Here is a 21,010-nt window from a genome sequence, read left to right as displayed (position 1 = left end):
GACGTGATGACGGCGACAGAGAGCGTGGGAAGAAGACGTCCGGAGCGTCGGGGACACGGCGACAGCGATGGAGCGACATCCAGGGCAGCGGTGACTGGTCCGGAGCGGCGGGGACACGTGAGTATTACTTCCTATACCAGTGGTCTTTAATCTGCGGACCTCCAGATGTTGCAAAACTACAACTCCCAGCATGCCCGGACAGCCGTTGGCGGACCTCCAGATGTTGCAAAACTACAACTCCCAGCATGCCCGGACAGCCGTTGGCGGACCTCCAGATGTTGCAGAACTACAACTCCCAGCATGCCCGGACAGCCGTTGGCTGTCCGGGCATGCTGGGAGTTGTAGTTTTGCAACATCTGGAGGTCCGCAGGTTGAAGATCACTGTTGGGTTCAGAATCTTTTTTTTTTTTTTCTAGATTTTGCACCTTTAAAATTGGGTGCGTCTTATATGCCGATGCGTCCTATAGGGCGAAAAATACGGTAGTTACTCACATGGAGCTTTTTCTCAGGAGAAGAGCGCCAACTACTTTTGAGCTGTCTGTCCTTCTATAACACAACTCACCATTGTAGGTGAACTAGACACATCCATCCCAAATACCAGGAGAGGACAAATGGGGAAGGTTAATTCACGTTCCTGTAAGACAGGAACCTGGGTCATATGTACACTCCTTCCACTAATTTGCCCCCGGTCCTTTCACTGTATATGTGTGTGTTTTATTTTGTTTCTAACTTTTTGTGTGTGTTGACAACCATCACAGGAATAGCCAGTGTCATATAATGACATGGTTGGCTCCTCTTACATCGGTCTCTGGTAGCAGCGGCAAATGCAGGTAGGAAGCCATTTGTACAGTATATAGCTTCTTGAAAGCAAAGAGCACATTGCGGGACCATGTAGGAGAATGTTTTACAATGACTGCTATGGGGGAAGGGATGGCCTAGGAGTAACTTCCTGCTGCTATGATTGGTAGTGAACAAGGAAAGGCCCACTAGTACTGCTGGAGAGGGTGAGTGTATGCTCACATGGCGGAATGTCCGTGCGGAATTCTGCCAGTATATTCTGCACGTACATCTGCTGCAACAGGATAATCCGGTATATTCCACATGCAAATCTGCTGCAGCAGAGTGCCATTATTTTCAATAGGTTTCACCCACACTGTGCGCACTGTAGAATTTCTGCGTCGGATGTTTCTGCCATGGAAATCCCGATTCCAGGGTCTACAGAAAGAATAGACCTTTCTATTCTTTCTGTGGATTTTGCTCTGAAATGCATTGCCGTCTATGAGAGTGTGCATAGTGTAGTCCTTGTGCCCGCCAGAACTTTCAAGTGTCTGCCCGTGTTTTCTGGGCAGACATTCCGCACATTTGGTGGCATGGTTTTATAACCCGGCCTATTTACTATTGAATTAAGAGAAAATCCTGTAAATAAATGGCTGGAAATTTCCACCTAGAAATAGCTGGTCAGAAAACTTTCCTGACTTGTAAATCTGTGAATCCCCCTAGTAAATAATAGAGGGGAATCCTGTAAATTTGAAACAGTCTGTCAAACTTCCATAATGTTCTCGGAAATAGTTTTTGATTATTTTTCCTCCTATACTTAAGATTGAACCTGCAATGCTTGAATGTTTGTCATGTTGGTTTGTTTTTCCAAACCATATGTATGTAAAGTGTTTTGAAATGAAATAATGGATTGAAAAGAAAAATGTGAGACTTAGGTCTCTGAATCTTATAGCAGGAGCTGTACATTACACATAGCTCCAGTTAACATTTTTACATTTGTTGAACGTTCCTTCCCATTTAGTACAATATACCCCAGCAGACTCTTTATCCTGTGCGCCTTTGTCTACTTTATACATGATCATATATACTCGAGTATAAGCCGAGTTTTTCAGCACAATTTTTCGTGCTGTAAACGCCCCCCCTCGGCTTATACCCGAGTGAACTCTCCACCTGTCAATCCCTTCTCAGTGGTCTTCAACCTGCGGACCTCCAGATGTTGCAAAACTACGACTCCCAGCATGCCCGGACAGCCATCGGCTGTCTGGGCCTGCTGGGAGTTGTAGTTTTGAAACCTCTGGAGGTCCGCAGGTTGAAGGGCACTGCGGCCTTCGTCATCATCCAGACCCCCCCCCCCCCTTTAGTTATCTACTCGCGTCCCCTCGGTGGGAAGGAAGGGTGAGCTGGTCCGGGCCATCTATGCTGCAGGGACCGTCCGGTGGGGAGGGTTAGTCGTTCCGGGCTGTCCGCAGGTTGAAGGCCACTGCGGCCTTCGTCATCATCCAGACCCCCCCCCCCCCTTTAGTTTTCTACTCGCGACCCCTCGGTGGGAAGGAAGGGTGAGCTGGTCCGGGCCATCTATGCTGCAGGGACCGTCCGGTGGGGAGGGTTAGTTGTTCCGGGCTGTACATTTTCACCAGAGGGACCCTCTTCTCCGCGCTCCGGGCCTGCCCTGGACTAGTGACGTTGCCTTGACGACGACGCACAGGGACGCGCATGAACGTCACTGTGCGTCGTCGTCAAGGCAACATCACTAGTCCGGGACAGGCCCCGAGCGCGGAGAAGAGGGTCCCTCTGGTGAAAATGTACAGCCCGGAACAACTAACCCTCCCCACCGGACGGTCCCTGCAGCATAGATGGCCCGGACCAGCTCACCCTTCCTTCCCACCGAGGAGTCGCGAGTAGAAAACTCGGGGGGGGGGGGGGGGGGGTCTGGATGATGACGAAGGCCGCAGTGGCCTTCAACCTGCGGACAGCCCGGAACGACTAACCCTCCCCACCGGACGGTCCCTGCAGCATAGGTGGCCCGGACCAGCTTCACCCTTCCTTCCCACCGAGGGGAGGTGAGTAAAAAACAAGAGGGGGGGGGGGGTCTGGATGATGACGAAGGCTGCAGAGCTCTTTAACCCAGTGCACCCAAGAGATCGCGGCAGGGACTCTGCTGTATCACACAGCCGGGACCCTGCTGCACTGCCAGGACCGAAGTAAACTTCGGTCCCGGCAGTTTTAACCCTTACAGCCGCGGTTGGAAGTGACCGCGGGCTGTAAGTGTTATGACAGAGGGAGTTAGCTCCCTCTATCACTCCTGCAGCACCCTGCATCGCGATCGCGGGGTGCTGTGTGTAATACGCGGCTGGCCTGGGACCTGCCGCACTGCCGGGAGTGAAGTTCACTTCACTCCCGGCAGTTTAACCCTTACAGCCGCGGTCAGAAGTGACCGCGCGCTGTAAGGAGTTCTGACAGAGGGAGGGGGCTCCCTCTGTCTCCTCTGCAGCACCCGCAGCGCGATCGCGGGGTGCTGCTGCATACCTGGGCAGCCGGGGGTCCTACAAAGACCCCCAGGTCTGCCCTGGGTATTGCCTGAAAGGACGTGCCAGAGGCACGTCCTAATATGCTGCCTGCTAGTGAAAACTGGCAGGCAGCATATAACTGCAATGCTTTGGAATACTAAGTATTCCAAAGCATTAAAAAGTGTAAAAATAAATAAAAATGTAATAAAAGTGTAAAATAAATAAATAAATTAAAAAAAAATGCGATCCTACACATTATGCATTTTTTAAAATTAGATTCACTTAATAAATGTATTTTTAATATATATATATATATATATATATATATATATATATATATATATATATATATATATATATATATATATATATATATATATATTAAAAATACATTTATTAAGTGAATCTAATTTTAAAAAATGCATAATGTGTAGGATCGCATTGGCGGACATCCCCAGCATGTAATATGCTGCGGATGTCCACCATGTGATCCTACACATTATGCAGCAGTCACGGTAATGAGCTCGCTGCTGCGGCTGGGTAGCTTTGTGCGTCCACTCATAGCGGCGGATTTTCCGCCAGCAGTCATGAGCGGACACACTGAGCTACCCAGCCGCAGCAGTGATGGATATATTCGCCATGAGCGGGTGCTTATTCCCACAACATGGCGGATATATCCATCAGGAGCCTTAACTGTCACAGACAGACGCGTTATACTGCCAGCCGACCAAGGACCAATCAGAGTGGTCCCTGGTCCAGCCAATAACTTGTAGGGGTGTGGTATATAAATGGGGTCACTTGTGGGGGTGGGGGTACTGTTCTGCCCTGAAAGCCAAATGGCGCTCCTCTCCTTCTGAGTCCTACCACGCGGCCAAGGAACCATATATGGCCAAAGCGGGGGACAAGCAGCTAAATAAAATATAGGGTGCATTTCTAGACTATCAGAAGTGATGTACAAAAAATATGCCCCCCAAATGATGCATTTGTGAAAAATAGCAAATTTCAAATTTTTAACACTGACTTTGTAATCATTCCTGCCAAAAAACTATGGTGTTAAAATACTCACTGTACCCCCTAGCGAATACCTTGAGGGGTCTAGTTTTTAAAATGGGGTCATTTGGGGGGTGTTCCTATGTTCTACTACTACCTTTTAATTTCTGCACACCTTGCATAGCACACAAAAAAAAGATGTACTTTTCAAATTTTTAAAATTTCAAGTTAAATTGTTAGGCTTCTAACGAATTAAAAATGTTAATTAAAAACAAAAAAATGTCAAAATAAAGTAGATATCTGAAAGTATAAGTTTCATAAACTATTTGGTCAGTATGTATAAATATATGCAACCTATTAGTGTTAAAATAGCAAAAAATCGTAATTTTTTTGTAAAAATTTCATGATTTTTTGCATTGTAAAAAAAAAACTACAAATGATACGGCTTACTTTTACTATGTACATGAAGGACAACTTATGACAAAAAAACAATGTCAGAATTATCGTGATTGACAAAACGTTACCAGAGTTATTCTCTAATAAAGACAGACATCCCCGATTTGAAAAAACAGGCCTGGTCTTTCAGGGGCGTACAGGTTTATTTGTATTGGTCCTTAAGGGGTTAACCTGCGGACTTCCAGAGGTTTCAAAACTACAACTCCCAGCATGCCCAGACAGCCGATGGCTGTCCGGGCATGCTGGGAGTTGTAGTTTTGCAACATCTGGAGGTCCGCAGGTTGAAGACCACTGATGAAGGGATTGACTGGCGGTGATGATGAAGGGGGGGGGGGAGGATGATGACGGGGGTCTGGATGATGACATGGGGGGGGGGATGATGTATTTCCCACCCTAGGCTTATAGTTGAGTCAATAACTTTTCCTGGGTTTTTGGGGTGAAATTAGGGGCCTCGGCTTATATCCGGATCGGCTTATACTCGAGTATATACAGTATGTAAAAAAATGTGCCTGCGCACTTTGTAAATAATTTTTTTTTACTTGATTGTTAGCACAAAAACATACTTTGTAAGACTTATCCGCTATGCTGGTGACACATTCCCAGTTCATACTTATAGATGGAGACAAGATACGTGTTGTGGACAGATTTATAATAATTCTAATAGGGAAGACAGAACATTTACTAGTCTGTGTTATTCAGAGACTTTATATCTGCAGGATGCCTTCAGCTCAGATTCAGCAGTAGATCAGAGACTGTTCCCAAATGAGAGAAAATTCATTTTAAAACAATTGCTTTTATGTTTTATACTTAAGGGAACACTAAACCTTTCAGCATTTTCTTCTCATTCATTTCTGGAAGACACCACTTTGATTCCAGAGTTTTGCAAGATTTTCTGTAGTTTTTCCAAACTCAGGGAGAAGAACGGCATTTCTTTGAATGGTCTGTCGCTTTGTTGACTTTTGTGTATGACTGGGTTGAGGCCTCGGACCAGTGCTCAATTGGCGATTGAGTGTTCCCATACGTGTGTACACTTTTTTTTATTTTTATTACTATGAATTCATTAGTAAATACCGGTAGGTTGGGTTGCGAAACCACGCCCCTTTTCTGGTTTGTAGGTTAATTTTGACACAATGCGTAAAAAAAAAAAATCTGGCCTTGACACAACCTGAGAAAAGCAGTCGGGTTTACACATGATCTGCTGGATTTCCAATTCACACCAACAAATATAAAAAGAAAAAAAAATTCGCAGCACAGTGTGAATGACCTGCTGAAATGTCACAAACTTTGGTGGATTAAACCTAAGCAGCTAAATGAATTCCTTGACCTTTGAGTGATGTTGAGAACTTGTGCATGACCCCTTTTTAAAGTATACCTGTCTGCAAAATGATTACCTTTGTGTATTGGCATTCCAACTCCCCCCCCCCCCCCCCCCCCCATGGCATTTTTCCTGTGACTTAACGCAAATGGGCGTTCATAAACTTCCAATACATTTTCTATCACAATGTCCGATGACACTATGCAGCTGGGGACCAATCAGAATGTTCCCCTGCTGCTGATCATTGTCATTAGTCAGTCAGTTAGTGACTGACTAATGACAAGGACTTGCGGGTTTACAGTGAGTTTCCTGCTTTAAGTTTTAGATGCGGCACAAACTCCTAGCGGGAAACTCACTGTAAACCTCCGCCTGTGTGAATGTACCCTAAAAACACTACACTAACACAAAATAAAGGGTAAAACACTACATATACTCCCCTTACTCAGTCCCCCCCCCCCAAGAAAAATGAAAAACATATGGTATGGCAGGGTTTCCAAAACGGAGCCTCCAGTTGTTGCAAAACAACAACTCCCACCATTTCTGTACCACCACTGACTGTCCAGGCATGCTGGGAGTTTATCAACAGCTGGAGGCACCCTGTCACTGGCATAGAATACCCCTATGTCCACCCCTATGCAATCCCTAATATAGTCCTCAAATGTGCATGGTGCTCTCTCACTTCAGATCCCTTTGTATTTCAAGGAAACAGTTTAGTGCCACATATGTGGTATTTCCGTACTCGGGAGAAATTGCACTACAAATTTTGGGGGGCTTTTTCTCCTTTTATCCCTTATGAAAAGGAAATGTTGGGGGCAACACCAGCCTGTTAGTGTAAAAAAAAAATGTTTACACTAACATGCTGGTGTTGCCCCCTACTTTTTATATTTTTATATTTTTCGTGCGCCATTTTGACTGGAAAGCGAGAAAAGCAAGTTTTCCAAAAATTAACTACGTAGTAATAATTTTAAAATGGACTACGGGTAGTCAGGTATTTATTAACTGCGACAGTCGCAACTGCGCAGAAAAAAGTTGCAACAGGGTTAAAAATTGACTAAATTTACTCCAGCTCAAACATGGAGCAGAAAAAGCTACTACCAAAGTAAAAAAGGAAAAATTGCTTACGTGAAAGAAAATTATCAACAGGCTGAAACCAGTTGATAATTAAGTCACACATAAGCAAAAAAAAGTAAGGAAAAAATTACTAAAAAAAGAATACATAAGCAAACATTGATAAATGTCCCTCATTGAGCTCAATAGGATTCTGCTGTGAAGTTCACGCTATGAAAGCATAACTTCCAATGTGGAAATGGATTCCGCCAAAAGGTTGAATATGTTCAATCTTCTGGTGGAATCTGCCGGAGAAGTCCCATCAGTACTCTGTTTTGAATGGGATGGTGCGTACTGTCCAGGCAAGATTGCTGTAAACTCGGTCAGTGAAAAAGTCATGAATGTTAGGCAAGGAGAAATATAACATAAGCCAAAAATCTAAATTTGGGGCGTGAGGAATGGGTTAAAAGAACATTACTGTACTTTACCACTGTATAGACACCAACAAAATGATACTGCACAGTGATTTCAAATATTTGCTTCCGCCATTCCTTTTGCACACAGACACAAATAAGATGGAAGATAGAAGTTCACCAGCATGGAGAGAAGGAGGCCAAATTTGAAGCAACAAAGTTAAAGGTTGCTTGCCTTTTCCACGTTCTCATGTTAGCGTCCTCTGCTGGTCAACAGCGGTAAATCTGAAAAATTATTACATTTTTCACATTTCCTGACAAATGAAAATAAAAACAAACCATTATAAAAATGTGGAAAATGTGTTTTTTTAATATGGTTTCAGTTCTTCGTCAAACTTGGAAGTTTTATGTTAACCATCTTGAATCTCTGCTTTACAGAATATCCTCATAAATATGGAGCTCAGGGGGGATGTGCAGATCATTCTGTGTTTGAAAGGATGAAAGCATATCAGATGTCCGCTCAAAGTGAACCGACCAAACAGGTAAGGGCAATTTTTATGGCACTCTTATTTCATAGCACCCTAAGTGAATGTGGTTGGATGCAGGTACAGAAACATATATTTTTTTTTTTTTTATAAAAATCTGTTTCTATGTTTTGTAATTTATTTTATTTTTTGTACATTGTTGGGGTCAGCCATCTTGCCTGAGCTGCAATTATAAACATTAAGACATATGCTTTACAGCAAGCCCCAGGGACATAGACATAATGCATATCTCCAGACCATAGTCTTTGTATGGGGTTTGTTTGTAAGCACAGAGTGGTGCCTAAACCACTCGCAGCATGAAACAGACACAGGCTCCCATATACAGGCCGTAGTACACAGGACAAGTGTAGTATACATGCACCATTCTTGCAGGTTACAAGGCTCAACTATTAAAGGATCTTTCTTGTGGCCCTTTTCTGCAATCGGCTGCAATCCCCTATTACACAGGAAGATGTGTGTCCAGCAGCAGATTCATTTTTAGCATGTTAGAACAACGCAAACACTCACTCATGGACTGATCACTGGCCCTGTCACAGGGCAACACCAGACTATTTGGCCTATAGTTGCCCTTTCAGCCAAACATGATTTATTCCGAAATACTGTACAGTTTAGAAAAGTCATTATTTGAAAACGTCTCCAGCCCGCTTCTCCCTACCCCACTGGGCTTGATTGAGAAGTCTCTCCCTATATGTATATATCGAGAGACCTGTCAATTAAGCCCTGCAGGGTGAGGAGAATCTGACATGACCACCCAAAGTTCCCAGCTCATATTTAAATAATAATTTCTCTGAAGCTCTGCATTGTTTTGAAGCTCTGCATTGCTTTGAAGCTCTGCATTGCTTTAGAGTAAACTAGCGGAGTACCCGGTGTTGCCCAGTTTTTCCTTCCTAATCCTTGTTGGGAAGGAAAATCAACAAAGGAGGAAGCTTTTGACTTAATATCCTGTCCTCATATCCATTCCCCAGCCGTACAGAAGTTATGTGGGAACATGCATTTCCCGTAGATTTGCATGGGACTTTAAACAAAAACCCTGACCCTCACAAATGAGGGTAGTTAAGGGTTAAATTGACTATCTTATATTGTTAGTGGACATATAAGTAACGTGACCGAGTATTATCGAAATATCTTCAGATGTTTGGAAGTTATGCATATGGGGTGAGTTAGGGTTAAATCACCTATCCTATGTTTGTTGTTGACGTGTACCAAGTTTCATGGTAGTATCTTCAGCCGTTTGGAAGTGATGCTGGAACATACACACATGCGCACATACAATGGCACACACACACACACATTGAGTTTTATATATATATATATATATATATATATATATGCTAGTTATGAGTGGAGCCTGTGGTTTGCGCAGCATGACTCCCGACAAGATTTCCCTTTAAGATTTCAACTCGTCAATGATATATACTATTAGATGTCTGTAGGAAGATATGGGATGGCACCACTAGAAATGCATTCTGCAGCGATACACATGTGGGAATGGCACGTAACAGTGCTGCTGGTACGCAACACAAACAATTAGTCTGCGGAGGTGCTAGGACGTAATTTCAGGATAGACTGTAAATGGCAGCAAAAATACAATCTCCTGCACTCACCGCTCAGTATGACACTCAAAGCTCTTTCTCTGACAGCCGGGGGACCAGGACCTCAGACGTGAGTGGGCGTTCAGAGGAGACGGCCTCTGAGCACCCACACACGTGTGCAATCCTGGTCCCCCAGCTTTCCGGGAAGGAGCTTTGAGGCTCATACTGAGCGGTGAGTGCAGGAGATTGTATTTTTGCTGCCATTTACAGTCTATTCTATTATATATTTGGGTGTTTTTGTAGTTGAGCATGACATTACTGAGCAGTTTGTTTCTGGCCTAAATAATACCAGTTACACTAGCGCTGACTGATCCATTCATACCGTGTTGTATATAGTAGAAGCAGTCAGATTTTCAATATACATCTATTTAATTGCTATTAGGAGCACTTAGAAGAGCATGAAGAGACTGGTCCAGTCATCCTTAGAAAGAAGCGAGCAGCACAAGCTGAGAAAAATACCTGCCAGCTCTACATTCAGACTGACCATCTGTTCTTCAAGAGATATGGAGACGCCAGGGAAGCTGTGATTGCCCAGGTAACACTTCTTGCATGGTGAGATTGCCGTGCTACGTAAAAATTGTTTAAATTTCTCTCATGGGGGGTTAGTTGGAGATACGATTATAACCAAATGTAAGAAAAATCATATTTGCTACCTTCCTATATGTAAGTGATTTTAAATGGCATTTTTTGTTTTGTTTTTTTTTCTCTTCTTTTCCTCGTCTTTATATTTCTGAACAATATTCTAAGAAATTAAGACATCAGAAGCGCTATGCATCTAAAGCTCCACTGGTCATCCATATAAGAGTTTTTTTGTTGTAGGTTTCTTACATGGTTCAAATGTAGTTAATAGTTGCCTCCTTTCAGGCCATTAAACTGAGTGGTCCTACTTCAGTATGCCTTGGTAGAAGTCTGCATCCCATTTTGACAGGTGCATGCCTAATGCATACATCTCTAAAAATAAATATTTAATACAGCATTTCTACTTTTTCTGCACTTATACTAGCATGTGTTCAGGGTATAATGTGAATCCCATAAGCCGCAGGGCAAATTTTTGAGCCAATGCTGCATTTATAGGTATCAGCCTCAGGCTTTGAAAAATGCAGCATTTATTAAACTCATAAAAAAACTAAAACATGCATTTCTATTAAATACAGTATATCTCCAAGACAAAAAAAGCTGTAGGAAAATGTTTACATATGACAATACTGTATAGGGGGAGATTTATTAAAACCTGTGCAGAGGAAAAGTTGTCCAGTTGCCCATAGCAACCAATCAGATTGCTTCGTTCATTTTTCACAGGCCTTCATGAAATTGAAAGAAGCAATCTGATTGGTTGCTATGGGCAACTGGACAACTTTTCCTCTGCACAGGTTTTGATAAATCTCCCCCTATCTCTAAATCTATATCTATATCTCATTTAGTTACCAAATGTTACCAGTATACAAGGAGAAAATAATGTCACTATACTTATTACCATGATACTATTACAGTCCAACCAGTATACCGAGACCAAGATTACCACTACACAGGGGATTATACTGCCACACCATAACCACATATTAGCCCTACCACATAGTAACTGCATAGCACCAACATACTGTTACTGAATAAAAATCACTATTCACACACTAGTATTACCAATACCACTATATATAAGGGACAATAAAACAAGCCTATTAATTATAAGACCCTTGGCAGAGTTACTCATTTAAGTGCCACCTTGGCTCAAAATGCAGCAAAAACATGTCATATGTGCCACAATTATCATGTGTAGACCCAACTGAAAAGTTTCTATGAAAGGGTTTAGCACCAAATCGATCAGACTGCATGCACCACATCTTCTTCCTGACTAATCTTCTTTAGTGCTGTCAACATTTAAGACACAGGAAGTTTTATTTTTGCATTTTAGTTTTTTCCTCCTCGCATTCTAAAAATCATAACTCTTTTGTATTTCCCTCCATAGACCCATGTGAGGGCTTATTTTTTTGCGTGACCAATTGTATTTTGTAATGACACCTTTTATTCTACCATGAAATGTATGGCAAAACAAAAAAAATATTATTTGTGTGGGGAAATTGAAATGAAAACTGCAATTTTGCACCTTATCGGAGGCTTTTGCTTTTACACTGTACACTTTATGGTAAAATTGACATGTTTTCTTTATTCTGTGGGTCAAACGATTAAAATGATACCCATGATTACATACTTTTTTTTTTTTTACTGTACTGCTTTAACCCCTTTACGCAAAATCGGGTACATGGTGATTAGGGATGACTTCCCACATCATCGCGTACATGTACCTGATGGAAATTAAGTGACAGTTTATTGAGCTCGGATGTGCTGCACAGCAGAGCGTCACTGAAACTGGCCAGGGACCAATCGCAGCGGTCCCTGGCTGACTATCGTTCGTATTGGTCTGTCAGTACAGACGGACCAATAGCAGGGATCTGGCAGGGGTCGCCTCCTTCCCGCTCTCCTCCGTTGCTTCACACAGTGAAGCGATCGGTGTTGAGGGGGGCCCCGTCAGAGGAGGCCACCCGCAGCACACATGCTCGGAACTGCGCTCCGATTCGGAGTTAACCCTTTAGACGCTGCGATCACTGTGACCGCAGCATCTATTAGGGTAACAGAGGAAGGGCGTTCTGCAAAGTGAAAGCAGAGCGCCAATGGTTGCCATGGCAACCGGAGGCCTGACTGACAGTGGCCTCCGTTGTCATGGCAACAGATCAGTCTTTACCTAAGGTAGTGACTGATGTCATTGACAGACATGGGCATAATTTCATGGAGTACAGATGTGTACTCCATTGAATTATGTGTATAATAGTTTAAAAAAAAGAAGAAAAAATGTAAAATGTGAAAAAAGTTAAAATTTTATAAAAAATAAATAAAAAAAAAAAATATATATATATATATATATATATATATATATATATATATATATATATATATATTATATATTGGGGTGTGTGTATGTATGTCATACACTCCACTACAACAAAAGAAACATTTAACATGTCTGGATACATAAATTGTAACACTAATAACGTGGTGTATCTAATGACATGTGAACTATGCCAAGTTCAATATGTTGGGTGTACCACAAATCCCCTGAAGGCGAGGATCAGAAAACACCTGTCTGATATTCCTCATTTCCAAACTAGACATTTATCCATGGTCAGTAGACATTGTGCAGAAAACCATGAGGGGGATTTCTTCGGTCTTAGCCTTCAGGGAATAGAAAAAGTTGCCCACACAATTAGGGGTGGAAATATTAAACAAAAACTACTGGATAGGGAAGTTTATTGGATTATAAAATTACAAACTAGGTACCCCCAAGGCCTGAATCAAAGACAAGATGTGATATTGCATTATTGAAATTATGACTCTTTATATATATTACGAATTTAGTAGTTAAAATATTTAATGTTTAAAATACACAGATAATCAAATTGAATTTATATTGCCTTATGCCCTCTGTGCAATATAATGAATATTATCTAATTATTTAGGACTAAATTATTATCAACATGTGATCTTGTTCGTATGAAGAAAATCCAGATAAATTCGCAACACTAACACATATGAGTCTATTTCAATATTTCGTATTTTCACATTGGTCTTCCCATTTCTCTAAGACATGGTGTTTGTCGTATAAAATTTAGCAAATTATTGCATTATATACATTTGATAATTATTTTCATATGAAATTGCTATTTTCATAAGTCATATTGTGACCATCAAATATTGGTTTATGACTAATTTACAGACACCATTATTTAATCCGTACATAAGAACCTTTTATAATTGTGAATCCCATTCAATATGGGTTTGTTTGTAATATTTGTAATTTTTAGCATGTGTTCACACAAACCATGCGTTTTTATACCACAATTGCACGGGGGATGAACGAGTTAACTTCCAGCAACGGGTTAACCCTGAGGGTGATTTTACTCACCGGGCACACCCTTCCTGCTGGATAGAACCCTGCCTCTCTCCCTTATAAAAGAGATTCATTTGTAATGTATTGTTGTATGACTAAGGCCGCAGATTGTGGCTGAAACGCGTCACCTACCTGTCGTCATGTCGTGTTACCGCTGAATAAATTATTTCGTATTGCTTGGAACCTGCGCTGGACATCTCTTCATTTTTCATATATATATATATATAATATATATATACATATATACACACACATACACACACATACACACACATACACACACATACACACACATACACACACATACATACACATACATACACACACACACACACACATATATACATATACATATATATACACATACATACATACACACACACACATACATACATACACACACATACATACATACATACACACACACATACATACATATATTACATACATACATACATATATTACATACATATATTATATACACACACACACCCCAAAACACACCCAAAAACATGTCCCGCAAAAAGAGTCCTCACACAATTGCGTCAGTGAAAAAATAAAAAAGTTATGGCTCACAGAATACGGCGACAAATGTGATTTTTTTTTTTTTTGTACAAAAATAGTTTTTATGTTTATAAATGAACTCAAATATTAAAAGTATAGAAATTTGATATCGCCATAACCGTATCAACCTGCAGAGTAAAGTTAACATGTCATTTATACTGCATGACAAACGACCTAAAAAAAAAGTATATATGTATACTGCCTCATAAAAAATAAAATAAAAAACTATCAGTGTCATATGTACCCCAGAATGGTACAAATGAAAGCGTCAACTTGTCTCCCAAAAATATTTTTGCACCCCAAAGCCTCTGCGACTTTATATGATGCCAACAAAATATCCTAAACTAAAAGGATGCCCCAAAATCCACACAGCACACCTTCATGTCTGAGGCCTGTGGAGAGACACGTAGCCACAAAGGCCACATATGGTATATTTCTAAGTATGTCAGACTTCGGGGAATAAATCTTGAGTTGTATTTCTTTGTCAACACCCACTGTGTTAAAGAAAAAAATGGGTTAAAATGAAAAATCAGCAAAAATGGACATTTTCTAATTCAGCCTCCACTTTGCTTTCATTTCTGTGAAATGCCTAAAGGGTTAATAAACGTCTTTAATGTCATTCTATCTTATTTATGGGGGTATCTAACATACCGGCCCCTCAATTCCACTTCAGAACTGAACTGGTCCCTGAAAAATCTGATTTTAGAAATTTTCTTGAAAATCTGGAAAATTGCTGCTAAACTTAAAAACCTTCTAACATTCTAAAAAAAAGTAAAAGAATGTTTATCAAATGAAGACATATTGTAGATGTGAATTAATCATTCATTTGGTGCCATATGACTATTTATTGTACGAGCAGAAAATGTTAAGTCTAGAAAAATGCAAATTTTTCAATTTTATTTCACAGAATTTTATATTTTTTTTTTTTACAAAAACCGCTAAATATAGCAATCAAAATTTACCACTGATGTAAAGTAAAACGTGTCATGAAAAAACTATCTCCGAATCTCTTTCATACATAAAGGCGTTCCAAAATTATTAGCAAACAAGTGGATGCATGTGAGATTTTGAAGATTTGAGTAAAGGGGTAAAAAAAAAAAGCACGTTTAAAATAGCGCATGATGCAAGCACTGTTCCAGGATGTACATTTATGTCCTGTGTCATCAAAGGGTTAATAAATGTGCCCCTTAAGCCGTTCACACCTCTAAATTCTAGTCTTACAGAAAGATGACCTAAACTTCTCAGAATCTCACCCTTCTCCTCTATAAAGGAGATGGCTCGTACAAATAAATACTGTATGGTACTTTACAGATAGTTAGAACTTTCCAGCATCACCAGAGGGATGCTATTTTTTCTTTGGCGTGATGTAAATTAAAGGGGCTATCCAGGAATAGAAAAAAAGAGCAAATTTTGTTTTCAAAAACAGCTCCTCGGATGTCCCCAGGTTGTTTGTGGTATTACACCTTGGTTTCATTCACTTCAATGAAACTGAGCTGCAGAACCACACCCAACCTGGAGACAGACAGGAGCAGGTTTTGAAATAAATTAGCTCTGTTTTTCTATTCCTGGATAACCCCTTTTAAAAACGGGCTTTAGTTTCTTGCTGAACTAAAACAAAACACAAGGTTAATAAAAACAGTTTTTTTTCTGCTTGTGCTCTCTGGCATTTCTCTGGGAGTACCTTATCTCCTATAATTATACTGACAATTGAAGGCCTTCACTTATGTATATAAAATCTTGTCCCGATCAGTTGTATCCACTTTATTCTGTAGATTGAAGGTTTTCCTCTATCTTTATAATCTGCCTTATTTTCTTCTTTCCTTGTGTTCCCGTGATCCAACTCTCCACAAGTGCAGAAAGTTTTAATATCTCTGACCCTTTAGTATTTCTGAACACATTATCATCCAGCTGCAGTCTGTGTCTCATGAGATATCATTATAGTAATGGACTGGAGGCTCAGTCCAGTGCCTCTCTTTCCAGTGGTAATTTATATTGAAAAGTGTGAATTTCCGTTTTGTCCTCTCTGCCGAAGCGTTTTTTTTTCTTTTTCTTCTTCATTTTGTGTGTTGATGTCAAGGGATGAATTTAGCATGTCTCCTTACTAGAAATAACCAAGTCTCATGAACATTTAGGATTGGAAGTCTTTTGGGTAAAAGTCTTATAAAATAATACTGTTATGCTTCATCTTAACACTTAAAGCTAAAGTGAAAGTGGCAGCCATAAAGGGAAGGATGTATTTTCTAAATCAATGTAGTACATTAAGTCCTTTCCAGCATGATGGAACCTTCTTTTAAGTATTGCCTGAACTGGCTATGTAGTTTTCCATGGCTTTAGAGTATGACCATTTAAATAAGGGACAAATATCCTGCTAAAACCTGAATAGAATCAATGGGACTTACACAAAAAGATCAGACTACTTACTTATATTATCTTTAAAGCTTGAGTATTCCTTAAGATTTGTGTGTACATTAATATGCTATTACGGGCAGAGCAGTAACAGTATTAACACTGATGTACAGTAACATCATGGGGTGGAGTAGAGAGGACTTGGGGGTCAGGCTATAGCTATAGGCTATAGTCTCTATAGCTGGTGGCTTCAGCCATTGATGGCTGCTACTGATAGCTGGGACAGAGCGTTCTCCATTGCAGGCTATTTTAACTGCTGTAATACCGCTGTACATGCTGACACCACCATTTAAACATTACCTGTGGAAGTCATTGGTGGTGCAGTAGTAGAATTTGCTCTGTTGTTAAGGCCTGTATTATATATATACATATATATATATATATATATATATATATATTATAATATAATATAATATATAAAAAAGGAAACAAAAAAATAAACCTATTTGGGATCCTAGGGTGCAAATAACATATGTCATCTAAAATATGTTATCTAATATATACATATATATATATATATATATATATATATATATATATATATATATATGTGTGTGTATACAAAAAAAGAGGATTGCAGCAGCACACATTGGTCAAAAAAATTGAGGCTCTTAGCGCACTTTTTGATCAAAACGTGTCCCCCATCCACCACGGGGAGGTGGCCTCATTTAGGATGGGAACCTAGCACAAATTCTGAGCCTAACACTCAACTATCCACTCACCTCTGCTGGGCATATAGCCTCTGACTGGGTGACATGCTGGATCCATTTAAAACTCCACCTGTGAGAAAGGGGGAGGGGTGCACAGCTAAACAGGGTGCCATTACCCCCTGAATTGTACACACAAGAAAAAAGAAAGATAGCCGGCACAACAGCCTAATACACGGGTGCACACTGCCATGGCATCAGAGTATACAAAAAAAGAGGATTGCAGCAGCACACATTGGTCAAAAAAATTGAGGCTCTTAGCGCACTTTTTGATCAAAACGTGTCCCCCATCCACCACGGGGAGGTGGCCTCATTTAGGATGGGAACCTAGCACAAATTCTGAGCCTAACACTCAACTATCCACTCACCTCTGCTGGGCATATAGCCTCTGACTGGGTGACATGCTGGATCCATTTAAAACTCCACCTCTGAGAAAGGGGGAGGGGTGCACAGCTAAACATATATATATGTGTGTGTTAGTGATAAAAAATCTAAACCAAAATCATACTACTAAAAACTAAACTACAGATAACGTTTCAAAAAATGAGCCCTCACACAGCCCCATAGACTGAAAAATAAATTTATAGACACAAGAAAAGGGCAGTTTAAATTTTTTTTTTAAGTTTTAATTTAAATTTTTATTATCAGGTTGTGCAGTTAATGTTATGTAAAAAAAAAAAAAAAAAAAAGTCTATAGATGGTAAAATAAGTGTTATAGCTATTATAGGGGAAAATGTAAAAATTGGTTCAGTCATTAAGAGGTTAATATTGTATATAGTCCTAGAGAGGAGAACCACACCCATCACACAATAGTGGTATATCTTTGTCATAGCCATAATTGTTTGTGGTGGGAATTCCCTATAGTGATGCGCTCAGGAATGCCTCCATTAGCTGTGGGAATGACCTCACTCACTGCTTCTTAGTTGCTCAGATCACCAAGCCTTCAGCCGCTATCCATTAGCATGCTGTGTACTACATGGGATCCAGGCTACAGATTGTAAATCAGCCGGTAATTTACTGCTTCCTAGGTGGCTCTGCAATAGATTCTCATTGATTCTACAGTTAATGGGAAATACTCCTATTTAGAGCTTCACTTAAAGGGAATGTGTCACCTAGCTTGTGTTTTTTTTTTTTACTGATTAGATTAGATGGGGGTAGCTGTCTTACCTGAGGTTTGTGCACAGCAATGAGAGATGCTTTACATCAAATACTGTAGCTCTAGGAAACAATTGACTGGAGCTGACACTCTTCATTAGAATGGGAGAGTTTCTAGGCATGCTCTGTGACCTGTACAGAGGTCATTGCACAGGGAGGGGGTGGTAGTCTGAGCTCTGAGTGTCACCTATTTGTAAATGGCCTGATCACACTTTTATCTATATACTGGTGTCACCTTTCACTGTTATCCTGTCTGTGATAAGGAGACTGGTGAAAAGTGAACTCTTCATAAGGAACTGTCATCTTATTAAGCCTACGGGTCAGATTTAAAACTAGCCTTTATACGTACTTACACCTACTATGACAAAAAGAGTTTAAATCTGCTGCAAACTTTGTTCAACGTTTATGTGCAGGAAAAGCTTTTTGTTTTTCTTTGTGCTGTATTTTTAGGCAGCGTTCAGTCTCAGCTGTGCTATAGATACATCTGTAGATATTTGTCCACCTGTGTCAAGTGCTGTCTTTTCTTTTCTAAACCGCTATATCTTTCTCAGTTAATTGTGTGAAATAATTTTTGTTTTCTATCAGATATCCAGCCATGTGAAAGCCATCGATACAATTTATCAATCAACAGACTTCATGGGGATTCGAAACATAAGCTTCATGGTGAAGCGTATTCGAGTAAGTATTTCTAAAGGCTCTTTCCCGCTTTCATATAGTCTCCCTTGAAGTGCTTATTGGAGACGTAATAATTAATTTACCATTAGTGCATACTGTTGAAAACCACCAATAATGCATATTTGTTTTTTCTTTAGCCAATGCAAGGAGTGGATACAAAGATGAGAAGATGAATCTGTGTATTTTTTATTTATTTATTTTTTATCCACTTCTGGCTTTGGCTACAGAAAAGACATTAAAACTGAATTAAATTGCTCCGTGTGAACCTCTCCTAATGTGAGGTTTTCATGTAGTGGAGTGGAACATTTTAAGTGTCCCTGTCACAAAAAAAAATTTTAATAATCATTTTCAGAGACATTTTTAAAAGTTTTGATCAGTCAGGATCTGGATTTTGAGGCTCCCAAAAATTGCTAGAATGGGCTGGGAGAAGTGCTAAGCTAAGCACTTGCTGCAGGAGACAGGCTTCTTTGACTTTGCACAGAATCTGTGTCCTGCAGCATGGTAAAAAAATGGGTTGACAAGCACTTAGCTGACCATTTCTCCCAGCTCATTCTACTAATCTATAGGGGCCTCAGCTCTCAGACTCTGACCAATCTTTGAACCCAGGAACTACAAGGAAACATTATAAACTATAGTCATGGCCATAAATGTTGGCACCCCTGAAATTTTTCTAGAGAATGAAGGATTTCTCACAGAAAATGATTGCAGTAACACGTTTTTTTTTTTTTTTTTTTCCTTTGTGTGTATTGGAACTAAACCAAAAAGGAGGGGAAAAAAGAGCAAATTGGACATAATATCACACCAAACTCCAAAAATGGTCTGGACAAAATAATATTTTTTTTGCACACCCTTTGGAAAAAGTAACTGAAATAAGTTGCTTCCTATAACAATCAATAAGCTTCTTACACCTCTAAGCCGGAATGTTGGACCACTCTTTCTTTGCAAACTGCTCCAGGTCTCTTATTGGAAGGGCGCCTTTTCCCAACAGCAATTTTAAGATCTCTCCACAGGAGTTCAATGGGATTTAGATCTGGACTCATTGCTGGCCACTTCAGAACTCTCCAGCGCTTTGTTGCCATCCATTTCTGGGTGCGTTTTGACGTATGTTTGGGGTCATTGTCCTGCTGGAAGACCAAAGATCTTGGACGCAAAACCAGATTTCTGACACTGGGCTTGTGAATCCCAAAATCCGTTGGTAATCCTCAGATTTCAGAATGCCTTGCACACGTTCAAGGCACCCAGTGCCAAAGGCTGCAAAACAACCCCAAAACACCATTGAACCTCCACCATATTTCACTGTGGGTACTGTGTTCTTTTCTTTTGTAGGCCTCATTCCGTTTTCGGTAAACAGTATAATGATGTGCTTTACCAAAAAGCTCTATTTTGGTCTCATCTGTCCACAAGACTTTTTCCCAGAAGGATTTTGGCTTACTCAAGTTCATTTTGGCAAAATGTAGTCTTGCTTTTTTAGGTCTTTGTGTCAGCAGCGGAGTCCTCCTGGGTCTCCTGCTATAGTGTTTCATTTCATGTAAATGTTGACGGATAGTTGGTGCTGACACTGATGCTCCCCGAGCCTGCAGGACAGCTTGAATATCTTTTGGAACTTGTTTGGAGCTGCTTATCCACCATCCGGACTATTCTGCATTGACACCTTTCTTCAATTTTTCTCTTCTGTCCACACCCAGGGAGATTAGCTACAGTGCCATGGGTTGCAAACTTCTTGATAATGTTGCGCACTGTGGACAGAGGCAAATCTAGCTCTCTGGAGATGGACTTGTAACCTTGAGATTGCTGATATTTTTCCACAATTTTGGTTCTCAAGTCCTCGGACAGTTCTCTTCTCCTCTTTCTGTTGTCCATGCTTAGTGTGGCTGGCACACACAGACACACAATGCAAAGACTTAAGTGAGCTTCTCTCCTT

General features: G+C 40.4%; 1 protein-coding gene across 3 annotated transcripts in view; it reads left to right on the top strand.

Annotated features, from left to right (window-relative positions):
* The window catches only part of ADAM10 (ADAM metallopeptidase domain 10), a 204,777-nt gene that overhangs the window by 154,238 nt on the left and 29,529 nt on the right, over positions 1-21,010 (top strand). For all 3 annotated transcript variants that reach the window (XM_056572425.1, XM_056572427.1, XM_056572426.1), the window contains exons 5-7: positions 7,944-8,047; positions 10,025-10,177; positions 19,000-19,092. In XM_056572425.1, the coding sequence (XP_056428400.1) occupies positions 7,944-8,047; positions 10,025-10,177; positions 19,000-19,092 (350 nt within the window). The remainder of the gene's footprint in view (positions 1-7,943; positions 8,048-10,024; positions 10,178-18,999; positions 19,093-21,010) is intronic.

Source organism: Hyla sarda, chromosome 4, assembly GCF_029499605.1.
Source record: "Hyla sarda isolate aHylSar1 chromosome 4, aHylSar1.hap1, whole genome shotgun sequence".
Classification (NCBI taxonomy): domain Eukaryota; kingdom Metazoa; phylum Chordata; class Amphibia; order Anura; family Hylidae; genus Hyla; species Hyla sarda.
The sequence above is the reverse complement of the archived record's forward strand: the minus strand, read 5'-3'. Positions and strand labels throughout refer to the sequence as shown.